This window comes from Paralichthys olivaceus, chromosome 12 (assembly GCF_024713975.1).
Source record: "Paralichthys olivaceus isolate ysfri-2021 chromosome 12, ASM2471397v2, whole genome shotgun sequence".
Taxonomy (NCBI): domain Eukaryota; kingdom Metazoa; phylum Chordata; class Actinopteri; order Pleuronectiformes; family Paralichthyidae; genus Paralichthys; species Paralichthys olivaceus.
Window position 1 is genome coordinate 17,853,423 of NC_091104.1, and position 26,415 is coordinate 17,879,837.

Sequence of the window (26,415 nt, forward strand, 5' to 3'; positions counted from 1 at the left end):
TGTGTGTGTGTGTCTGTGTATTTGCCTAGAGAATGGGAACAGACTTGCAGCAAAGCAGGACGCGTCCCCTTTCCCAAGCCTAATTTAGGATTCAATTACAATACTCTTTAAAAAGCGTCGACTTCGCAATTAATTATTTTAAGATTAGCCTGACAGTAATGGGCCTCCCACCGACGCCAGCCAGCCCATGACTGGCCGCCCGCACCCCAGGACCACTCTGTCTCTCCACATACACTCTATATATACACACACACACACACCTTTCTCTTTCTCCCTTTCATTCTCTACCTCTCCCCTTCACACTTTTAGCCCGCCTCATCTCCATCTTCCTCTCCTGAGGAACAAGAGATAAATCTTTCTCACCCTCACCTTCATTTCCCTCCTTCTGTCCTTCCTTTTTTCTACCTGCGTTAGACTTACCATCTTTTGTTACTTTGTGTCGTGGTCTGATCTCATTGACGGTTGCTGCACAATTGATATTGCTTCAGTACGGCAGACCCCTTTTATGAGCCACAAGGGCCTTCTCCCACGTCCTCCTGCATCCCCAGGAAACTGACGGATGAGCCCTGCGACAATGCGCGCACGCACGTAAACACTCGCGCTCCTACATATGAGTGCATGCACAGCCGTCTGTCACCACTGCTGCCAGGGGTAAGCGGGGAAAAAAAACATGCCGCCCTCCTCCGCCCGCTTTGATTGGAGCCAAGCGAAGCATTTTTTTTTCTCCCCCTTCCTCTCCCATTCTCTTTTTTCTTTCCTTGTTTCGGAAATGAATGTCATCATCCATCCCCTTCCTCACTCCCCTGCAAGTCCCCCCCACCCTCCACTCCCCAGGCAAACTTCAGCCGAAGCCCCTGATTCTGTTTATTTAAATATTTGATATGTAAGCTGTCATAAAATAAATGTCACAAGAGGGAAAATGAATGGATATGTTGGGTGTGTGGAAAGAGGCCATTATGGATAATGGTTTCTGATGTACCCCCCCCCCCCCCACACACACACACACACACACACACACACACACACACACACACACACACACCTCATGCAACCCTACAATACAGACAAACCTGCGCAAGACGGAGCCAAGAGACACTGAAGCAACAGGGGAATAGAGGGAGCGGAAGCATGTACAATCCGAATGTGTGTGCAAGTATGTGTATTGTGTGTATATATTCGCCACAAAGGTAGACAGACACACACACACACACACACACACACACACATACATACACGTTCGACTAGCGATATGGAAAATAGGCCCTCCCATGCACAATTGACTTCTAATACATTGTATACTCCTCAAACCATCCATTTACCAGGCATTGCAATTTCAGGAGCCCTGAAAGCAGCACTTTGCAATCACTTTGCAAAATACCTTAAAAAAAAATCTCCAGCCTTGACAAATATTCTCTCTCTCACTAACTGCCAGTTCTAACATGTCTGTTAAAGTGACAACACAGCCTTGTTCCCCTGCTATATTGAACATTTCCTTTTTGACTTGCAAAGATTTCCTTGTTGGACACAAGATCTGGTGCTGCCTACTGTTTCAACACCTTGCCGCAAATACCTTTCGTAACACACACACACCTCCGAACATGTGCACACGTGTAAGTCTTCCAGCTAGTGGCACCCTAAGGATTACACGGCTGTGACAATTTCACCCAGGAACTGATCAAAAAAAAAAAAACGGGAGGTAGGCGGGGTGAATAATTCAAGCGCAGCTGCTGAGAAAGAGACAGAGTAAGAAAGATTCTCTTGGTGAACAACCTTGAATCTCTCCTTGATGTCGAGATGCTAAAATATTGCAGATCAGCACAAAAATAAAACCCCAATTAAGAATAAAAATCATGGCAAAATTAGTGCTGACGGTATATTGGCTTGGCATTTCTGGGTCTTTTATTCTCAGACCTTTGCCTATAACAACCTCCCTGGTCCCATCGAAGGGCCGCGGGAGGAGCGGGTGACATTAGATGAGGCAAAAGTCAAAGAGAGGATTTGCTACATGTTGACCTTCATCACCTCTAAATGCTCAACAGTGTTTTCCCCATTGATCAGGAATACCTGTAAGATATACACCTGCAGCTTTGCCTTATAATGCACATGTGACAGTGTCACACACACCAACATCCAAAAAACACCCACTAAAATAACACACAATACTAACATTCACTTGGGAAAAAACACTGACTACACATATACACACATTCTACATATTCATACACTGAGTACACACACACATCTATATACTGAAGCCCTATATTGATCACACAACTATAACCGTTTACCTCCACCACACAAAAATACACACCTCTGCATGACATCACATACAGTGGGTCCATGTACACACACAATTACACTTTTATATACATATACCCTCATACACATACACACATGCCCCCTACTCACCCTCTGCCCCCTTCAGAGTCGGGGTCAGGATGCCCTCCAGAGCGCCTCGCCCTCTTTGCTGTTAATTACCACTAATTGGCCCAGCTCGTTTTTTTTCCCCTTGCTATAATGGAACCATTCATCTTTACTACTTAATGAGTAGGCACCGTCGTCACCAGCCAAGGTCACCCACAACTAGCATCCAAAAGACAGAAAGAAAGAAAGAGGTTTGGAAACAATTGAGGAAGGGAAAAAAGAAGAGGCGGAACAGAACAGTAGAGAAAGATGGAGGGGTTGTTTATGCTTTAAACAACCAAAGGTGTAAACGTGCATTCGCAGACGTTTTCAACAAATGACTCTGCTGTTTGGAATGTGCCCAATGTGTAAAAGAAGTTGAGAAATGTCTGCGAGCTGTGGGAGTCGGCGGTGTCCAAAACACAGACCACAACACACACGGGGAAATTTCAAAAGACAGACTAATTAAAATACGAGTTATAAGGGAGTGAAAACAATGTATCCCTCACAAAAACGCTCAAAGCACAGTCTCATGTACTTAATAGGAGCTGTAAATATAAAATGTATTTTTTTAAACGCGGGGAGAGTCTCTTCTACATTTTATGCACACATAATAATTATCTAAACAATCACTCCGAGTGTCAGCGCCCAGCGGGAGAGGGCAACACGTTAGCTACCATACAACATCTAATTAACAGTGAAAGCTTTAAATATTAGTCTAGTGGATGCGTTGTATTCATTTCTGTTGTAAGGAAAAATGAAAATGAACCTTATTACTAAAGAAAATTATAAAAGCAGCAGCACTTCCTGCAAACATTTTAATACAAATATATTCTTCCCATTCTGTTATAAGTCGCAGTGTGGTACAAACTTCTACCTCAACCGTCACCGTAGGAAAAGACAAAAGGCTCTGTTGCCAGGTCAAGTACTGCCCACTGAATAATGAGACGTTTTTACAGTACACAACCAAGTTTTCTCACAAACACCCGGCCGGTCAGACAAGACAACAATGTCTTCACATTTTCTAACTGGCAGTCTGCTGCCAGTCTTTGCCTCAGGTACAGCAGAAGAATGTTTCAGGCTCAAGCATCATAATTTGTCCTGGCAAGTGACTGCAAATAAATCTGACAACCAGCCATTTTCCTTGGAAACATCTTTCCCCCGTCTGAGGAGTCACATTGTGTTGTGGATTCCTCCTCTCCTGTCTCATGTGGCATAGCAGAGGCACAAACAGTCATGTGCTCCTGCAGCGCCGTGGCGATCAGCGTGGCACGACAATGTTTGTAAATGGGACAGTTGTCTATGGATTATGGTAATGTGGTATTCCACACTCCCCTCTGGCAGGCGTCTGACATTACAGTAACCTTTGCATGTTTAGCCAACAGTAACTATGGATGTTCATTGAGTGAGGGAGACGCACGTGCACACAGGCTCACTTGTACAGAGAGATTAACTGTGCACAGCAAACATCTGCTCTCGTGAACTGTATTGATATCTTCTTTTTGAAGGAATTAACATCTTAAAGAAATAAGACATTCAAACACCTAAATAAAGTTCACTTGTGTTGTCGATATCTAATCCAGTTCATCCAGTTTGTGTCAGAGGAGTGGCTGGAATGCAGAACATTAAGTCTGTCCATATTAGAGGTGTGTAATACAAGAAATGAGACAAATACCAAGAATAAATATCTGCAATCCAAACCCAGTGCAACACATTACGAAATAAATCACTAACAAAACATCTTCTCCCACACACACACTCTCTCCAGTGACGAGTGTCAAACTATGCATATGTGTGTGTGTGTGTGTATGTGTGTGTGTGTGTATATATCGCTGTGTTTGTGTGTTTGGAAGAGGATGTGGTGTCAAGTTGTTTCCTAAATTGCTGTGATAAAATGGATCTTAATGAGGTAGAATTGAGCCAGCAGTGACCACTAGTGTTCTGCTGTGACTGGTGTCTATAAATCAACAACAGCAGACACACACCAGCTCTGCTCTCACATTCAACCTTGGCTGGGGAAATACTGTATATGCTTGACTGGTCAACGGAAAAGTGTGTGCGTGTGTGTGTTTGTGTATGTGTGTGTGTGTGTGAGAAAAGGACTAAGAGGAAAAAAATGAAGTGGGACTCACAGAGAAAATGAAACAACACAAAGAAAGACATGAAACTCATTAACAAAAACTCGGATCATTGTCGGTGTCCCATCGCTTTTCTATTTCTGTCTCTCTGTGCTTCACATGCGACAGACACCGTCCTACTGGTGTTATTTGGCTGTTGTTTTGGTTTTTTTGTAGCTGAGAAAATTGTCTCACCATGCCAGCGCTGATTAGGATCAACTAAAACCAAACAGACGCGTGACTGGAGTGTACAGTCTGGAAACAGAGACAGGAGTGTGGAGGCTTTGATGTGTCAAGTGACAGATGATGATGGTGATGATGATGATCATGTTGATGATGATGATGATTTTCTCACAGGCTGGTGATAGAATGGGAGGAGAATGGTTGCAGTTTCTATGTCAAGCCACACACACACACACACACACACACACACACACACTCTTGCTATATGGATTGAAAATAGGCTTCTATGGGAGCACACAATTTTGTCCTGAATGTGACTAATAATAAAAGGGTATGTAAACCAATTTTTATCATTTAACTGAAATTTGCTTTTTTGGAGCAAAAGTACCAAACAAAATGTAACACCTGGGTCACATATTGTTACTTTCTGTACAAATACACACTTTTCAATCTTCAGGTGAGTTCTGACAGTTAAGAAATGAGCCTAATTTTACAAGACAAGAAAATAATCTATTTTTGTTACTGGTTGTTTTCGCTGATGGTATGAGCAGAAATTCTAATGAGATATAATAATACAAAGTTGCAATGAAAAGAAAATATTGTGCAGCACAAAATGTTTTTTCTGAATCCTTATAAACAAATACTAGAATCAACTCCTGGCTCCAGTCAAATTGCAGGATAAATGGTCATTATCTCCCTCCCTGAGTTCTGGCGTTGAACAAAGACACACTGTGACATTACGATGGCCCAGTGAAGTTGACCTTTGACCTTTTGGATATAAAATGTTTTCACTTTATCATTTGGTCCTATTAGACACTTTTGAGGTATGGTCATTAACATGTGAGGTCACAGTGACCTTGACTTTTGACTTATGATGACCAAATTCCAAGTGGATTTTGTGGACAGTTTTTGCAAAATTTGAAGGAATTCCAATCAGCGTTTTCCGAAGATATCAAATTCACTAGAATGGGACTGATGGATGCATGTATATAAGACAACAAGTACGAAAAAACTGACAACCCCAAAACACTATGCCTTGCAGCTACGACTGTCACCAGCATAGAGGAATAAAAAACTCCTGTGACAATCTGCCAATTATCCTCTCCTTTTCACTTATGTAGCTGAACTGTCGAAAGAGAGGGAGAGAAGAAAGCTCTGCAGAGTTTGGTTGGATATCAAGCTGTATCTTTGAACTGCAGTTAATTGCCGCAATCACAGAATTGCACATCTTTAGCAGGGACTGACCTTTGTGTTTCCCATTTTCGTCTACTGCATCCTGACCAAAGAGCATTAGAGGAAAGAAAAGGCAGCATATACTGAAAGTAGGACAGTGTTTCAGTAGTGGCCCTCAGATCTGTTCACTATACAGGATTAATATTCAATAGGATACTCTGGCTGTCTAATACCTCTGAATCGACTGCTGATCTCTTGGGAGACTTCGCTGGCTGCAGAGAGCCAGCGACAGAGAGATGGATAAAAGAGAAAACAGAAAAACTGGCTTTAAAAAGTGAAAACAATATGTAAGAACCATCTGTTTAATACATATACAGTTAACTTTGGTTCATCTACCTGGCAAAGACAGAAAGAGCGAGCACCCCCCCCTCCCCTGGGACAGAGCAGGAGGTCCCTCCATTCAGCAGCTCCACGTGGCTAATTAGCATATGTGAAGGTCAGGGTGTCAGCTGTGGAGTAGTGGGGGAAGTTTGGGGCACCACCACAGAACCCACTGCCATGAGTTCTGGCGCACAGCCAGCCACACACACACACACACACACAAACACACACACACACACACACACACTTTTAAAGTGAGGAAAACCAATATATGCGAGTGTGGACGACAACTTAAAATAATAAGTCCTTTTTTTTGCTCCCATCATTCAGTGGGGTGAGATCCAGAGGGAGAGGTTTCCTTGTGCCGACATTTGCCAGCTTTACTGAACTGAGATACCAGTTCTGTCCCTGTGTTACTCTCTCTCTCTGCACTCGGCCAGACCCATTCCTGAGGAGTCAGCAGCGCTCCGTGTGACTCACCTCAAATATCACCTACATTTATACATCTCCGGCTTTCCCACATGCACACTTTCCCTGCCTCTGCTCACACAAGGAAGACAGCAATTCAGGTCTCCATGCAAGAGTGTTTATGCAAATCATGACCTATTTAGACATAAAGACTAATGTAGATTCAATGAAATCATCACAAAAAAGACAGAAAGTACACTAGATAATGGTCATTGTTGTTTTTAAATGAATATCAATGAAAGTCTATGTTTTGAATAAATAATGTTAAGCTATCGTATCCATGTGAAATGTGTTATTACATGATTGCTGCAATACTGGAGAGAGCCTCTAGTTATTCTAGGGCTAAAGCTACATGAAATATGACCGGCTCTTCAAAAACAACAATAATAGGTTTGGCACTATTTCATTATTGGATTTCATAATAACAAAATAATAGTAATAACTGTTTATTTGGTTTAACCGACCAAGTGAAATGTTTGCTGTGAGATTTTTACAGTGGTTTGCTTTTTATAGATGAATGACTCCACACTAAAAGTAAGTATTTTCCTAATAATTATAAAGTGTTAAATCTATAGCTCATCTATTGCTGCATCGCACCATATATCAGACCTATGATAACTCCCACAATAGAATGCTCGCAGACGGTCATCCTGGGTAGAATCTTCCACTGCTGACAAAGACTAAATAAAGGTAAAGAAATGAAGCTGAAATGACAAATGATTAATTCAATCAATTCAAAAGGATAAGTCATATTCTCCCATAAGTTCTTGCTCAATATTTCTGTTAGTTTAGATTTTTCTGCTCCCTCCTGCCACCGACAGATCAGATAAGACGAAGCTGAGAAACCGCTGACACCAAATCAACGCCTGCATGCAGTAATTAAATCCTTTCCTCGGGGCATTTACACATCAACCTTTGACTCCAGGGGATGTTGTGAGTGCACAGTGGGGCCAGGCAGAAAAACTACAATTATTTTATTAGCCTGCTAATAATACATGAGCTTATGTGCAGTGATGCAACTGGACAGCTGTGTCCTTTTTGTTTTTTCTTATTTTTCAAACTAAGAATTAAATGGAAACAACATGCAGACCAGGGATAACCCAGCCTGCCAATTACCTACACAGGCTCTGTGTTTCATCCAAGGAAGATGAAAAACGCTGTGCAGGGTCCTTATCGGACGCAACAGAGCAAATTAAAATTTCACTCTGGTGTTGCTAATCAGCACTGCGCTGGCTGGCCAAGACAGAGATGTAAACAAAACAACGTAAGCAAGCGACTGACGGGAGGGGGCAGAGAGCGGCAGACAGAGAGGGAGAGAGAGAGAGAGAGGCACATTGGGAGAGGGTTTGGGTTGAGGTTGGACTGCTTAGTGCTGACGAAGGGGCTTTAGAATGCTCCTGCCTGTAAACACACACACCAACAGAGAGAAAAGACACGCTCAAGGACACACACCCGCAGTAACAAGAAGGTCCCAAAAACACACACACACACCTGCGTGCCCATTTCCTGGCCAGACCCCATGGGCTGTCCGTCCGATGCAGATCATGTACCATAAATTAGATTCCAGCAGCCACAGTCAGGCCCATCACTATGCACAAGGCTCCCTGAGATAGCCGCATAATACAATGTGACATTGATGCATAGCTCCCATTATAAAGTCTTTGTTCGTATCACACTAATAATTCATAAGAGAGAAATGTAAACAGTATGCACTGGAGAGCACTGCAAGAGGGGATCATTTCAAGGTAAGCAAGTTACCAGGAGTGGGTTTGGGTCTCGTCTTTGATATGTAGAACTACTGAGCTTTGATTTCAAATCTCAAAACAAAAACAAAGGCAAAACACTGAGCATAATGGAGCCAAATTAGTAGAAACTGTAGATATCCATTCATTTTTGTTTTAATAGGTCAGATTCTAAATGAGTTGCTGCTGTAATTATCTAAGCAACAACACTGTTTCCAACTTGCTAGGCCCTCAGTATTATCTACTAATTACTTTTATTGTTCTCTGCGTGAGTTCTGATTAGTGGATAAAGGACGAACCCTTGTTACAGACAGAAAACGCTGTTTCATTTATGATTTAAACTTAAATAAGTCATTAGGATTCCATATATGCTCTGATTTTTATGACCACATGCTGTGAGCGAAGAAGGGAAAACACATACACATTGTGTAAAGCAGCTGAAGTGCATCCAAACAAACACTCAGACAGAAGGTCACAAACTGAAAGCATTGAATGTTGTTCTCTCCCTCAATCAAATAGGCCATAGTCATTTAAAAGAAACTAGGACAATGTCATTGTTATGAGAGAGCAGATTCATCTCACACAAACGCATGGAAATAACATATCTCATGTAACTCTGTGCGCACACATACAAACACACATATTGTGTTGGGGCTCTGTGTTCATTTTGGTGGGAGGCCAGACAAGTGAGTGTTGGGGGGGGTGGGGTGGCAGCGGTGTAAATGAGGTGCACTCCTGAAGAGAGGCAGTGGGGAGGGAAATTGAATCTGAAAGAGGGAAACTGTGCCAACAGGTGACAGAGGCGTGCTCCGACCAAACGCACTCTGAAGTGAAGCGCAGTCATATCACGGGGCCAATTTGGAGGCAGTATTATGCACTACACCGCTCGCCTTTCTCACACAGCCTGTCAGTGCACAGGAGAGCAGTGCTGCTGCTCCAAATATGAATTAAACATAGGGCTTTTGTAGCGTGAATATACTGCTGCTGAAATGTTGGTAGAGTCAAGGAAAGAAAAAAAAAACACAGTAGCACATACACTTTCTCTTAAACTGGAAAACTGAAAAGAGGAAAAAAAAAAACATTTGCAACATGAAATGTTGAACGTAAGATTTGTGTAAGGAACCGGTTTGTAGAAATTGTTGGAGCTAAAAGAAACTTAATATATGAATAGATTAGAATATGGCTCATAAAACTGTATTTTCCTGTAGACTAGCCGACATTCATTAAGTTGACTTTGATTCACATGCATATTTTATACCGAATACACACAGTCACTAATAATTTTTGCAGTGAGAGTGAGATTAGTGTATATTTCTGGTGACCATTTTGTCAGCACATAATTTGGTACAATCAATACCACAGTAAACCCTCCCACACTAAAACGTTCACTTCATTTTCCCAGCATTCAACGCAAATTGCCTTTGATTGAAACAATGTAGGTTAATGAACTACTTTTGTCTTGTGAGAGGCAGACAATATAAGCTGTGCTCAACCACTATAGCCCCCCAGTAGTCCAGATGTGCCATCCAGCAGTGCGCATAATTTAGTGCATCAAAAACGACTGAATAAAGGCTCTTCTGGAGAAACGTGATGTTTTGATTTTGAAAGACTGGCAGCTACCTGCTCCCGTGGGTGCCTTCATACACAAGAAGTATTTCAGCAGTGAGTTCATGGACACAGAGGGACGCTTAAGTGCAGTCCCTCCGAATCAGAGGGAGGAAGAGTTGAATAATTAGCAACACTTGATTTCTTTCCTGATCTGTTGCAGCTTGAGTGCCCTCGAGCAAGGCAGTCAACCCCAGCTGCAGCAGTGCCTCAACAGTAAAAGTCAGCTTCAGGGGTTATTATGTAAAACTGTGGTAGTGAGTAAGAGTGCTTCAGGAAACAAAGTATTTTCTCATATTTCAGTTAATGCACAAATAGTTTAACATGAAGTTGAAAAGATAAAGGTGTGCATTGAAAATGTATATCAAACAGAAGAAAAAAATGGACAATGCTCTCCATGCAAAGAAAATAAGATTGAACCTCTATATGAAAAATCTATTTTTCACTGAGGGCTGACATTGCTTTGTTTTTGAATATCAATTCTTTGTGCTGAAAGTATTAAAATAATAATCAGGAACCACCTAAACCCTCATAAAACTGCAATTATTGTGTTGGACAGCCTCCAAGTCGCGAGCATTCCCACAAGACACAAATGCAGCATCACCACAGCGCCTTGGCCAAAGATCCCTGCAAGAATCAGGCTTTTTTTCCTAAGTGCAGTCTGCCCAGTGGGGCCACGGGGAGCCAATCAGATGGCAGACTGGGTGTCAACTGTGAGCCAGGAGTGCGGAGAGCTTTTATCCAGTTTACCTCCACTATTCAAATCCTCAACGGAGCTGCTTGGGAATAGACGAGGCGCACAGACGCGCTCCAGCTCGATAGGGAGCGCACGGAGAGGGACATGGCATTCATTTTTTTCTGATTGCTAAAAAGTCAGGAGAACGTGTGTAATGTAGAATAATATATAGATTCCGTTTTGTATTCTCTACAGGAGATTTTTACTTTGACAGAAAAGCGCATTGAGTACAACACGTCCTCTAAACAGGGCGTTTCGCAACGTGTCTGACACCACGTCGGCAAAGACATGACATGAACCTTGGTTTTAATAAATTATCACAAAAACTATTTAGGAACACAGAGAATGAACAACTGTAATAGTAACTATTGGAACGTACTGACGGAAACACACCCTGGTGCAGTCTTTAACAATACAGCGTAATTAAAATAGCCAAATCAATGAAGCTGCTATTTGTAAAGGTCTCCTTCCTTTTTTCAGTCATACTGAAACTCAAATGTCTGATTTGTCCAAATAAAATTACGTGCATGTAAATATGTTTTCTTCCTGCATATAACCAACTTGATAAACATGTAAACCCATGTTGATTTTTATAATCAAGCTCCAGCACAAAGCTGCTGGACCTAAAGAGTGACTGTGGTCAACACACACAGAAAACACCTGGTAATTATGAGCGGCCCAGTGCAAGGAAACTCAAGTTCACTGATGTGCACCGGAGCGCCTGACGTAAGTTTCCAAAGCTCACCTGCGTCCTGCCGAGGCCTTGCCCTCCGTTGCCCGGGCTCATAGAGTGAGGGTGGTTCCTTTGCTGTCCTCCCCAGCCGTGAGCCGAAGCGGGTCCGTACTGGGGCCCCACGTCTTTCCCCAGGCCCATACCGCCTTGCTGCTGCGCCGTGGGGCCACTGTAGTCTTGATAGGCCGCGCCATAACCCCGCATCATCGGGCTGGGGGACGTAAGCAGCTGGTTGAGGGTCGGGGTGGCCCCTGAGGGATGCTGCTGCTGCTGCTGCTGGGTTTGTCCCGGGAACCTCTGGAAGCCGCCCGAACCAGCTCCCAGGGGAGACTTGCCGTGGCTTGTTGAGGAGTTGCTGCCCATCATCATGTTCCCAGGTTGCCGGCACCCAGAAGGGCCCATCATCCCGTAGGCCCCGCCGCCGTAGCTCGCCCGGTACCCCGGGTACTGGTTGTACTGGTTGTTGTGGAACCCCGCTTCGTGGGAATTCTCCAGGCTGTTATGTGCCGAGGACTGCGTTATCCCCATCCCACTGCTCTGTTGCTGCTGTCCGCCATGTTGCTCGTAACAGGGCCGTGGAGTGTAATAGTTGTTGTTAAACTCGGAGTTGTTACTAGTTGGCCCTAAGTTAGAATGATCGTACCTGGTACTCGTCATCCTGTCCGCGGGTTTACAGGTGAGCTCCCCCTCACCTTTACCTGGCATGTGCTGCTGCTGTGGCTCCCCCTGCCCCCCCAACAGGTTCTCCTTGCCACCGTGGTGCTGGTGATCCATACCCCGGTCTCCACGGGGCCCCTGGCCGTTGTTATTGGCGGTGTTGTTACTTTGGATCTGTCGCTGCTGATGTGGCGCAAATTGGCCGAATTGCGGCGGTGGCTGCTGCTGAGGCAGCGGCTGGGACTGAGGGGGATCTCCGCTCCCCACACATTTCAGCTTGTGGTTCGCGATCAAACCCGCTTCCATCGAGGAAGTGGTTGAATTAGTCGACGCCGACGCGGACGTGAGGTTATTCCCATCCTTGTCGTGGCCGTCCGGTGCGCTGTGAGTCGTGGAAGTTGAATGGACCATGTTGAGCTCGTTACGGCGGCGATGGTCTACATTATTCAGAGTCCCATCTCCGGCTCCCAGCATCGGTCCACTTCGCTGCACGGTCCCTCCTCCTCCACCTCCTCCGGATTTCCCCGAATTGAGCTCCGGACCCAGACCGCTGGATAATTTCTTATTTTTGTTATTAGTTCTGGTCGGAGCCGATGCCACTTGCGCAGCCATGGTCACTCCGACATCTCAGCGCGCAGTGACAGCAAGCCCCGACCAGCGTCGCTCACAGAAAATAACACAAGAGGGGAAGAAAAACACAAGCTGGGAGGTGAAAAATATGTTCAGTGGAAAAGCAAGCTTTGTTCTAGCGCTGGCGTTGCTGTGGCGGTGGTGAAACGGTGCGTCAGTGAGGCTTCATGTTGAGAGTTTCTCTGCCAGGTTTAAACGAAACTTTTTTCTTCCCCCCTCCGCCTCTCCTCCATCCCGGTTCTCGGTAATATGCAGCAGCGTCTCCCGGAGCCCCTGTGGCCCAGCATGGCATGAGAGAGAGCGGGCTCTACCAGCTTATCCACCTCCAGGGCTCCGGCGCGCCTCACGTGGAAAATCCGGACTGGAGCAGCGAGCCATTACGCACGCCGCATTTTGTTTCTTGTTTCTTTTACGCTGATTTAAGGTTTGATTTTAGAATAAAAACGACACGCCGACGGGGTTGTATTTTATCATGAGATACATGTCCACAATCTTATTCCAACATAAACATTTCGTCCAGTAATCGCACGTCAGACGGTCAGGGAATGACTCCTTCCCGTGAGTTTAAGGCGAATTTTATTTTATAAACAACCGATAACCCCTGAAATCAAGCATTTCCAAATTACGCACAGATGCTGCTGCTCCACTCCGCACAGTTCCCGCAAATAAATGCACCAAGAGATCTTAACTTTGCCGAAGCGAGTTTCTGCGCAGTTATCCAGACCTGATTTTCCCTCTCCCCACCATCCCTGTCCCTCGGCTCAAGCCAGTTCTCTGCAGCTCTGACAGGAGTTGGACACGCAACCACAAGCTGTGCGCAATAATGTTGCCATCGGAATAAGAATATAATCACACTTTATAGCAGCTATAATGTTGTAATATCTGCACCACAGAGTTCATCCACCACGCCATCCGCTCCCAGTTACTTCGTCTCAGGCTGTAAAGGAATAATGTTCTCCCCTCAACAAGGCACAGTAATCATGTAATACGAGGGAAACCACGGACATAACCAAACTATAAACTATATAATATTCTTTAGAACTATTCGGTATGATAGCAGATAAAAATGTCATTACGATTAGTTCATTATAAGTCTCCATAGGAATGTAATAACCTATGAATATTAAAGCCATTCTTCATTAGGGTCTTTAAAGGCTACATTCTTTAATTTCCTCCTTTGGATTTACTTTGTCAGAGACAAACTTGTCTGAAGTGATAATGACAATGAAATGAAAAAAAAATAGAAGGAAAAAAAAAATCAACCCCAGGCTGCAGTGTAGGACCACACAAAAAACAAAGTCTACAAGATATGCTCTCCCATCAGCGGCATTCAAACATGAATGTAAAATAGTGCTTAGTAAAGAAGCCGGGGTGTCTGTTGGGACTTGAATGAGCAGAGGGTCCGCTTTGATGAGATCAGATGCATTTGATCAACAGAGGGAGCTGCAGATGAAAGAGGGGGCTTGGGTAGGGGGGTGGGAAGAGACGGATTTGGGGATGAGAGTTGTGCTGAGGATGGCCATGATAATGATAATGATAATGACGACGAGGGTAGATGGTGGGAACATGTGAGGAAGATGATGCTGGTGATGTCATGTGGCAGATGGTAGTGGTGACCATCGTGACGTTGATGACTATACAGGTGTAGTGACATATTTGTTAACACCTAGCTGCTGCTTTATGTCACACATTTAAAAACAAGGAGGAACAACTCACTCTGCCTCATACTTTGTGTAGAGTGGAGGAAGAGGCCATGTCCATGACAATGGGAAGACCCCTGCTGGAGATACACTGTTAGTACAAGTTTGAGCATTAAAAACACAGAGGTCTATGCATGTGTATGTAAGCGGAAACACACCTCGTGTTTCAGTAATATTGTGCTTTTCACAGTATGATTTTGTAATATTTCACAAATTCATATCACATTCATAACACATTAGAGAGGCAAAATCCAATATTTCCAAATGGAAGCTCACATTGGAGACAAATAAAAGTAACTGATATCCCCAGAAACCTTCCCTCCCGTTTGCCTTTATGAGCCCATATGGCTGAGAATAAAAGCTAGAACTACACACTACAAAGCCTCCATGGCCTTCACCATTCAGTATGCTCGGGCCCAGCCTATAGCATCAACATGAACAGATGGCTACTTATCTATAGGACAACCTGAGAAGACATTGTATTTACATCCTCCTGTAAGGGGAAAAAAACGTATAGGTGGCAGAAAGCAACTGCTGTGGAGTGTGTAGGACTATAGACCAAACTACATCTCCTTAAATGATCAAGGATTTTCTATGTGTTAAGTGTCATCATCACTGGTTATGTGCACCTTTTCTGATTAAAACAACCCTCATCCACACCATTCCTGCTCTCTGTACTTTTTTTTTGCACATGATGATTCTGGCTCCCATCAGCGTCCTAGATCAAAGCCTCAGCTCCGATCTCATCTAGAGCAACACTGAGGCTGACAGTGTGGGGACCTCGGGCATTAGCATATTCTATGATGGCGCCCGGCTTTTCAAGCCGTTGCCTCGGCTGCAGCTCTGGGTGTGCCACGCTGTGGCTTTGCAACTCTAATTTCCCTCTCTCGCTCATTAAAAAAAGCCCACTGTTCTCCTATTAATTCGCAGACACACTGATCTGTTTGAATGGCGAGGATGTGTGTGTGAAGGAGGAGGGAGGTGGAGGAGGGCAATGGCTCAGCGCATTTGCATTTATGTTTAATTTATAACCTTCAGGGGCCCCCTGATGCAGCAAGATTGAAACAATAACTCCAGACAAACACGGGGAAGAGAGGAGGAGGAGCCGGAGGAGGGAGGATAGAATTAAAAATATACAGATCTGGGATGGTATGTGCTTTGATGTGTGTGTTTGCATGTGTGTATGTGTGTGTGTGCATGTTGGCAACAATGCTGTTACAGCCTTTGCATGCATTTCTGTGCTCATTCGCACATCTGAATCAAGGTGTATCTGAAACACACACGCACAAGCACACAGTCACACATGCACGCACTGACAGAGAGGCATAGGTCTCCAATCTGCAGGGGGATAACATGCCACGGTGAGTGTCTGTCAGGAGAAGAGCTGGAGTCTGTTCTGGGGGGGAGTCTGCAGGGATCTCCCCCTAGCAGCACAGCAAAGAACAGCACAGCAGACAGCAGACAGCAGCAGCAGCAGCACAAGCCTGGCCAAGCACAGAAAGTGGGTCAGCCCAAAACACACACATGCACACCCAGATACACACACACACATACATACACAGCTCAGACGGATGTAGCCTCGGTGTCACTCTGTGGGTGTGTTTGAAAGAAAAAGACCATGCAGAGACAGAATGCATAGATTAGGGCTTGTGTGTATGAGAGACAGAGTGGTAGTATATTCTGCATATGCGATGTTCAACGTGTCTTGTTTAAGATCAGAGGTGGATGGCTAAGGAGTAGAAGGAGGGGTGTGTAGCTGAGACATGAAACCATGCCAGCTATTGTGAGAAACACCCTATGGAAGTGCATCAAATTGATCCATAGTCTTTTCATTTCAGGCTTGGGTAAATAACAGCATTTGCATTGATCAGTCTGCAAAACCAGGCAATGATGGGCTTGGGAGCATACAGTATACGCTCGTCTGTGTGTGTTTGTGTGGCTGGTAACAAAAAAGAAAAAAAACATCTCTTATTCCTCTCTGCTCCTCGCAGAGTGGAAGGCCTCACCAGAGCCCTACAAACAGCTATGATGGATAAAATGTTTTTCAACAACACTTGAGAAGAGTGGATGCTATTGTGTCCGCCTGTATACTGAAACGCAGAATCACAGAATTCCCAGGACGCTGCACGCTCTATTTATGTGTTATGAAAAACATGACTCAAAAGAAAAAGGAAAACAGCTATGCTCCACTTTCACTGTCAGCTATCATGTGAAGTGTGAAGAGGAGGAAGAGGATGAGAGCGAGATGCAGACGGGGGAGAGGAGAGTAAAGGAGAGTGATTTTCTTCATCCACACAGATCCCATCCTGATGGTGACAGGGGAGAGGGCTCTCAGAACCAAACCCCCCACCCCACCCGTCACTTCTCTCCTTCCCTCCCTCCCCTTCTCATGACTGGAGGAGTGTGTGAAGTGTCCCCCGAGAGGCACAGACTCAAAGACGGTATTTACAAGATCCACACTGAGCCCACTTTTAACTGCCTGTGAAGAACTTCTCCCACCGCCTTTGATGTGCCAACCTAATGGGGAAGAGCTCGCCAGCAGTCATTGCATATGTTGGCGAGGAAACGTGTGCTAATCCACTAACATTGCAAGGTAGACTTCACGCTGCTTGCAGTAAGTGAACACTTTAAATGCTGTATAGATTTGGTGCATTGCTGCCCTTGGAAAAAAAATCCCCACTGGCAAACCGATGCGATGTATCAACTTTTACAGCAAATTAGAGGCACCGGCAGCAAAAGAAGAGCACATTGCTTATTTTGTGGTGGACTTAACATATTCATGAACTTATATAAAAGTCTACTGATCAGATCATCAAGACGATGATAAAAACTGAACCCGATGTGCAGTAGCATAAACTCATATAAATCCTGCCTCCTCCGCGTTAGAGCATGAGACATGGGCCAAACTAAAAAGTCAAATGCATTTTTCTGAAAGATGGTTTCTATCATTTTAGGTCATTCATTTCATACTGATGTATGTTCAAGTGCAATTTTTTGCGATAAGTTTTCTTATAATTAGTTATTTGATGCTATAACAACTGGGTGAAACGGCATGACTGACAGCTGAGACTGACTCACGATTGGTTGAACATGGACCAGGACCTTACAACAGCAGCTCCATCCCCCGATGAGTACTGTGTAGAATCTGGCTCCAAATGTGCAAGATGGCAGCTTTCATATCTGGGATGTTTTAGCTCCATTTCTGGATAGAAGGAGGAAATGGAAACACGTCAGCCATCTTACATACAGTCTATGGTTAATAGTAAGTATATTAGCAACAGATCTACCCTCTTGGTTGAAAAATAACTGTGGTGCAATAAATTAGACAACCTTCAGATTCCACTGCCACTGAATATTTGTATCCAGATGGGATGAGTAAAATCAGCATAGAAATCAGCGAAGCAAGCTCGCCCATATAAATAAAAAAAGCACCTCCGCCTTCATGTTTCTTTAAAGCAGGCATATGAGGCAAGAGGACTAGTGCCCCATGTTGTCTATCAATTGTGAGGTCAAAGGTCACATGACATACACACTCTCTCTCTCTCACTCACTCACACACTCACACACTCACACACACACAGAGGTAAAACACTGATCCTTGTCCAACTTAGTTTTATCTTTAACAACTGTGCTGAGACGGAAGGCTTTCATAACAAACAGAGGCATTTGGAACGATTTTGAATTAGGCTAATTAGGTTTGTGTTTTGTTTGTTGTTCAGGAGGCATGATCAAAGTGATATTTCACCAATTTGTGTCAGTTCCGGGGGAGAAGAGGAAGAGTTTGGAGAATTCCGCCTATTAATCTCCTCAGGTTCAGCACGCTGTGCGTTAGGGACGGTAATCAAAACAAAAGAATTATGAATAATGAAAAGTGTTGATCAGAAAAGAAACAAAACAGAAGATCTGTGCTTTATTAGTAACAGGATTGGACTCTACGTGTGTTTTTTTTCTATTTTCCTGTTTTCCAGTTCTTAAAAGGAAGTTGGGGGGGTGACTTCAATTTCAATGCGCTCTCAATCCTCCCTGCTCAGCCTGAGTGGAAGAAGAAAAATCAAAGGGATGTGGATGGCTTGACCCAGGAGTTCAGAGTCTTAGAGCAACCGGCTGTTTTGATATTATCTAATATTTATGAATAACTTCCTTGATATTTCCTTCGCTCCATGAAGCCGTCCGCTTTTACAGTGTTACACAATGATGTCTTAGAGGGGCGATGACGGAGATCAAACAGGGCCTGGGCTCAGAATACAGAGAGCACGCTCCCCCTCTCTCCCCCTCTCTCCGTAGCCTAGAAGGAAACTCAACGGAAAGCTATCTAACGCTGTGTGACTGAAATACAAGCTCCACTAGGCTGCGGTGTGAAGTGTGAAGATATTTGTATTTGTGTCTCTGTCAAAGGAATATGGGCACGGAGAGGGAAAACTCTGTCACCATTTGAGCATGAAGAAGTGTGTGTGTGTGTGTGTGTGTGTGTGTGTGTGTGTGTGTGTGTGTGTGTGTGTGTGTGTGTGTATCCTATGTATCTCTACAGTGTGTTTTCTACATTGGGGATGATTCCACTGTCTGCCTATCCACGGCTTTCCCCAACACAGCTATTCAAGGCTGTTTGGATCAGTGATGGCCTCAGACGCCTTTTCACTATCTCTTCACAAAAGTCAAGTGTTCTCAACATGTTATTTGCCCAAAGTGGCCTTGTTCCAAGGCTCTATTGTTAGCGTAATGGAGGCGAGATGACACCAAGACTCTAATTATGGAAACCAACGATCAGCCCTGATAATATTGAGAGGAAAGTGGGTAATTTATGGCTGTTGTGTTGAAGGGTTGAGGGGAGGTGAATAAAAGAAGGGTGGGGGTAGCGAAGAGTAGACCGGGGGTGTGGTAGTTGTTTTCTTGTGTCATTCCCCCATCGTCCGTCACCTCCATCATTTCCCCAGAGCAGAAAGTCAAGACATGGGCACAGCAGGAGAATATTAATGGACTGTGTGACATTATGGTTCCTGCCTATTCAAAAGGCATGTTCTATTATATTATATGGGCCATCAACCGGGGATTTCTCACCGCTCGCTTTGCCTCATCAAAGTATACCTGTATTTCATAAAGTGCCCACATGGTACAGCTTAAGTGCTTGTTTGTCTTATTTAACAAAGGTATTGAACATAGAATAGATCCATCTTTATAGATCGGAGGCTTCTTTGTCATGAATCTTGCTGCAAAGCTTATTCCCAACAGAATATTCAATAAAAATTGATCAGCAGGTATGATTTGATTGAATGGATATTAGCTTACGAATAACAAGTCATCTTTTCATCATAGCCCTTTCTAGTGGCCTCACCTCTCCCTGAACAAAAGCAACTATGAAAGGTAGGGCAATTTTTGGCCTTAGTGCGGACTGAGGTAAACAGCCTATCACGATCAATACAGCGAGGTGCCAGAATTGGCAAGACAGATACCAAAGCAACTCAGCAAGCCTGTGCCTATTCTGTCAACACCCAAAATCAAAGCGGCTCTCCCTTGAGTGATCTGTCCAAACAATTAAAATGAAACCTCTTTGTACAATCACACTTAACATGTCAGACAGAAAAATGAAAGGAGCCTCGTGTACTGGAGCCACATGCCGTGACGCCTCCTGTGACAAGCCCCATGGAGAGAGCGGCACACCACAGGAACGACAGCACTGTTCAAATTTTAAATATGTTTTGACACAAAATCAAAAGTTGCTCACCATTATGGGGGAGAGATTCCCCCGTTTTCTGTGTGATCACTTATTAGACCCCTAGGTGAACGAGGCAGAAATACTGACACCTGAATATTCTCTTTGCACTTTCTTTGACATTTTTCTCTTTTTAAGCAGATCTGGGAATCATTTCACATTGTGAGATATCATTTCATAGTAAGATTGAAGCTCTGATCTCCCCACATCTGAGGCTCACAAAGAGCCACCGATGATCAATGAGGATTCCTGGGTGAGTTGCTGGGTTTTATCTGCTTCACTCCCTTCTGGTGTCCAAAGCTAGGTTTGCTGCCATTCTATTTCTGATTATAGGAGTAGAGACGATTTGACAGCTTTGCTGTAGCGCCTCTGACAGCGAATGCGGGGCTATTTCTAACAATCCTGAAAATACACTGAGTGAGAATTATCAGGATTTTTCTGTCTCTTTGAAATCTGACTGGTTTGATTAATATGATCCCTGAAGCACAGTGACTGACTAATCAGTCAAACAATCCCATCAATCAAAATAGCTTACATCTCACATCTTTTTGTCACATGACAATGGCGCTATGTGGCAAATAATAAATTTTTCTTTCACATTAATAAGCTTGAGTGGCTTTAAACATAATGGAAAACAAGACTATTTCATGGGCTTTCACAGTACTCTATACATAATCCTGAAGATGAAATTTCTAATCTTCTACCAAACAGGGGAGAAGTTTTTAAACCAAGACCCCAATTATGCCCAGCCACAAATTAGCATGTTTAATGCAGCAAAATGTTTTAATAAAGAATAAAAGCAAGGCAGTAGAAAACAAAAGCCAACTGGGTAATAAGATTATCTCTTCCAGGCGCCCAGTGCACATCATTGTAGTTCACACAAATGGAAGAGATTATAAATCACATTCAAAACACCCTAATCCGTGAAAGACTCCCGATATGATTAGTTTCTATTACGTTTGGTGACCGAGAGCGACGGATTTATCTGGAATCCTGAGGAGTCTTTAAAGTACAGTTGGACATAAAGGCAAAGAGCCAGTTGAAGATTAGTTGAATCCATCTGTGATAAGCTTGAGCAGTTTGGCCACAAAACCGAGATAAACACAAATCTGAAGACCAGATGATGTAATACACATTCGACAGCTATAGCTTATCCTTGCAGATCCCAAATTTACATAATGTATCAAAGGTGTTATCAATTTCCAAAATACGCAAATAGATTATTTACTCACTCCTGTCCACAAACTGTGAGTTTTTCAAGCTTTTACTAACTTCAGATCTCACTCAGTGCCACATTGAGTGCTGTACAGTGTTTTATAGTGGTCTTAGTCATTGTTGTAGGCATTGCTGCACAACGTGCCATCTCTCTTTGGCCGATTACAGCCTCCTTCATTCCTGACCTCCCCTTATTTCCTTACAAGGTCAAACATCTCCCATTAGGGAAAACTAGGCCCCGCTTTTTTCCAGAGAAGTATCCAAGTCGTACATCATGAAGGTCAGGGGCTGCATAATGAACTGGAAAATGTCACTTATATTACTCCCCCATTTAAATAGTGGATTTTCCGGCACCAGGAACAAGGGTGATATTTACCCTTGTTTCCTGCACAGGCCCGGAGCAAAGAGTCCTCTTAATCCAGCTTGGGGTGTGAAATTGAGTTGCATGTGCGAGGGAATGTGATTTCCTAGTTCCAGAGATGAGTCTGCTATGCTGCACTACAGTTACAACCAAGTGCTCTTCACCAGGGGAAAGACATGAGGAGAAAAGTGTAATACCTTTGTCCCTTTGCATTAGAAAATCCCAAACACCACATACAGGATGCTTAAATATAGAAATGATGATAGTGAACATAAGAGGGAAAATAACAGCTATAAAAGACTAATAAATGCATGATGGATATTTTTCTAATGCCAAAATATATGCCTACTGAAGTGACAGAGCAATTACTAATTATTGGTCTGATTATTCACATTTCCCAGCACATTCTCACAATGACAGGAATGTCAACGAATGCATAAATTAATGTGAGAATAAAAACGAGAGAGGTGATGGGGCTGAGATGACAAAAGGGCATCTAAAGGAGAGTGTTAATAATGATTCCTCTAAAACAATTTCCATTAATTTTCAGCCATCTCGCTGGGGAGTAATATCCACATGCCCGAGGCAGGTTTAAATTGCAAAGTCTGCCCGAAAATGGAGACGAAGGCTCCCCAGTGTCCAGCTGTTGTCTTCAGAACAGGAAGACTTGAGGAACACCCAGGAGATGGCACCATAACAGTGGCAGCTATAAGCTATTCGCACAGAGTCAAACCAGGAGAGGAGACTCGCTTGATGCTCATTGTTTTGAATGATGCTGTGTAACAACACATGAGAGACATGTGCAGAGCTGAATTTCCTCAATTTCTCCCGACTTGATGTTTAGATACCTCAGATGAATGGTATCTTCAGACTGTAGCTCTGTCTGTCCTGCCTGGTGCGCAGCTAACAAGCAATGTCAAAAGTAGGACGTGAATAATACCTACAATTCATATTCTGACTTCCTGCCAAGGAATATGTCACTTGGACACCTGGTCATATAACCAGTCAGCATGTGAAGGCACATTCGGGCCTGCTAGCTTTGCCGAGAGGAGAGGGAAGGAAGCCAGCTAATGTCACAAATACCACCGCCTGGGATCCTCTCTGTCGCCCCCTAAAGTTATTCTGTGGCCGAGCCGGTGTCTCGTCTCTCCTCACAGCCGGTGAGAGCCCGCTATGCTCCATGACACCGGGCATGTCTCCTGGGTTGGCCACACCTGGCGGACTGTCAGTGGGCACAGGTTTTAAGAGAGGGCGAAGAGGGTATGACAGGGAGGGGCAGGAGTGCTGAGATATGTTTAGGGAAGGGAGACACAAAACACAAAACAGCTGATGCAGACCAAGCCAGCTATCTCCAGTTGCCTCCTGACTTAGTTTTAAGAAAAATTATGATATTGTTACACTGCTAGAAATATTATTTTATATTAAAAATATAAACAAAACATATAAATTACTATAAGAAATGGCAGAGTTGAAATACATATACTGTAAGTATTTTAAAAACAGTGTGGCCACTTTGTTTGCACATATCTTTTTCATAATTCATTAAAACCTTTATTTGAGGGAACCTCATCCCTTAAACATGTTTATATTGTTAATTCATATTAATAATGAATATCATCCAAATTATCTTTATCATGTACTGAAACACTTCATATTCAGCCTCCTGTATGGATTATTTATGAGCTCTCAACTAAAATGAAGGACAATTCAGGAATAATAACCCGTAAGGAACACATTCATTAGTTATTCTAAAGTCAAACTAATGGCACTCAGTAGAGCAAATACCTCTGCCAAGGCTCAATAGTCTCCTTAAGAAACCACATTTAAATTCACTACATTTGTATTTGGATCTGCACATACACTCAGAAATATCAATCACCTAAACATGCTTGATTTTTTTTCCATCAAGATCCATGATCTATCTCACAATGTTAAATAAAGCAACAAACAGCCCCCTGATCCAGATCTGTAACCAAACTGAATAGGTACCACATCTATCCACAAGTTTCATGGTAATCCATCCATGTAATACTGCTAAATATCAGATAGACAAACAACCAAGGCAGATAAAAACATGACCAGCCTAACGAATCCATCCTTTACCCAATCCATTTTAATACAAGTTTATGTTTTTAAACATATTTTGAAACATACTCACATAATTGAACAGTTTGATTAATAGATGAACAATCTTTAATTTGATAGCTTCGCAACTGCCTGTGGCTAAAAACATAGGTATGTAGATTTGCTGCAAATATTAGTAACGAAACAGCTGGGATTTTATTCCCCTGCATTAAAATACATCGTCAATCAATTAAACAGCGATAAACAGTTCCAATCATTGAGTTTTTTGTGTGGTGGGAAAGTGACTGTTTTGTTTACATATAGATCATGAATTAGCCAAAAAAAAAGGGTCAGCTTTGATCAATATGTTACCTGATTCTCCATGATGTAAAGTATTTGTCAAATGTACTAAGTTTTATTTTTAGAATTAATGAGGGAAACAGCACCAAGCTAATTTTTGCATCTCTTCCCACAGTCAGTCACACAAGACCATAAAACAAAGTTCCCTCCCAATGAAACTTTTCTAATATCCTGTCCCTCGCCTGCCTCGCTGAGAGGTTGGATGTCTCATTTGCAAGTGAGGGCCAGGAGAAGAGACGGCTGCCCACCAGCCTGTCCGTCAGAGGAGCTCACTGGGGAGTGTGAGTGCGCGAGCTTGAAGGAGGGTGTGTTGATTAATATCAGGAGGGCAGGGCAGCGCTCGGGCTGTGGCTGTCGGTGAGAGCGAGAGAGGACAGTTCTTTTCGCTGCCGCCCAGGGAGAAGTCTGCTGGCGGAGGGGGTAATGAGCCAGAAACAGGCTGAGAGGAGAGAGAAAAAAGCCTGAGAGAAGAGGAGTGGAGGAGGCGCAAGGACAGGCCACACTCTACCCCCCCACACCACACACTCACACACTTCACTCAATCTCCCTCCTCCCCTTACCCCACCATCCCTCATGTGCCCACAGTAAGCCAAGCACCATCAAGGTTCCCCTGGATTTTTTTTTTTCCCTTTCCCCATTTGACACTCATTGCCTACTTCCTTCTGTCTGGCTCTCTGTCTGTTCTGCTATCACACTCTAAATTGAAAGAATACATCCGTGTGTGCTTCCGTGCACACTGTCCCAGGTTAGGCACACATGCATCCACGCATGACTGTTCATACCAGGGCCTTTAAAATTGTGTAAGATTACATGCGCACTATTCTCACTTCACTGCATCCAATTACTTTGAATAAGGCAGCGGTTTGTGAAGATTACATGGTTTAAAAGAATATGATTGTACTAACAATGCAACACTGTTTTTAAAAGGTTGTCCTGACATTTTGGAAAATGTATTTATTTAGTCATTTACTCTCCAAGAGTCAGATAAGAAGATGTCAATTACACCTTTGTATATTCAATGTACTAGCTTTGGGATGTGTTTAGCCCAGCCAAGCACAAATATTAAAAGTAAGCCCTCATCATACAGCACTTTCAGAACTGTTTTACTTGGATGTTTTATCTTGGTAACAAGATAAAGGTGATAAATATAAATAAAGATTTGTTTTAACAGGACCACAAAATAAGATGAGAAAAAGGAAGGTCATAATGTGATATACCTCATCAAAAGGCTATAAATACTATCTATTAGTTATAATGACTGATGAATGATTCGCCTCATGTACTGGAAAACCCGCCAAGGATTATCACCAGCCTCTGCAGTGTTTTAGCATATCTCACGTCCTTGTTTTGGTTTTGCAGTCTGTGACTATGTTTTGGTTTATTCTCATCTCTCTCATCAACTTCTATTCATAGTGAAAAAAAAGATGCTTGAGAGAGGTGCTGCCAATACACATGCTCAACCAATCAAAAGTCAGTCTCAGCTGTAAATCATGATGTTTCACCCTGTTTTATAGCATTAAAAACAAATTAAAACCAAACATACAGTTAAAAGCAGCACTTGGACACACATAAGTGTGATAAAAGCCACCTAAAATGAAAGAAAACATCTTTGAGTAAAAACTACTTTATGTGTATTTTGAGTTTATTTAGTTTGGATAATTTCTTATCCACTAAAATGGAAGAGGTGGTGTTTATGACCTATACTGCAGATGCTGTATTGAGATGCTTTGGCTTCACTGGGAGCTGAATTTGGTACATTTTTACTGTCCTCCAATGGCAAAAATAATTAATGCAGAGCCTTTTGCTGAATGCAACAAATCCTGATCCTAACCCTGGCGTGGTCTCTTGAAATTAAAGTGAACATTTCTGTTCTGTTATTAAATAATCGTTTCAATTCCATATCCTAGCCACCGCTCTCCTCCAAAGCCCTGAAAGGGGTTCAGTGCTTCACTTTTACGTGGAAATTTTTTTTTGAGTCCCTGTAAATCTCTCTGACTACACCAGCACTCGGACAACACTCATAACACCAACGGCTTCAGAGCAGTAAGCCATAAAAAAGAGACAGCCACAAGAAAAATTGGGCAGCATGTGCCTTTTCACATTGGCTAGAGGGCAATGAGGTAAACAAGAGGCCATGAGTGGGGACTAAGATTGGAAGTTCAGTGTTATGGTGAGGTCGT

The 26,415-nt window shown here is 43.2% G+C and overlaps 1 protein-coding gene across 7 annotated transcripts in view; it reads right to left on the minus strand.

The window, feature by feature from the left end:
* The window catches only part of LOC109627887 (AT-rich interactive domain-containing protein 1B-like), a 204,397-nt gene that overhangs the window by 156,594 nt on the left and 21,388 nt on the right, over positions 1–26,415 (minus strand). For 2 of the 7 annotated variants that reach the window (XM_069536161.1, XM_069536160.1), the window contains one exon: positions 17,607–17,730. Coding sequence is in view for 5 of the 7 variants with exons in the window: in XM_069536157.1 (XP_069392258.1) it covers positions 11,554–12,810 (1,257 nt within the window). In the remaining 2 variants the exon portion in view is untranslated. Of the gene's footprint in view, positions 1–11,553; positions 13,532–17,606; positions 17,731–26,415 lie in introns of those variants that run through there. The other 5 variants (XM_069536159.1, XM_069536158.1, XM_069536157.1 and 2 more) reach the window with 4 other exon arrangements.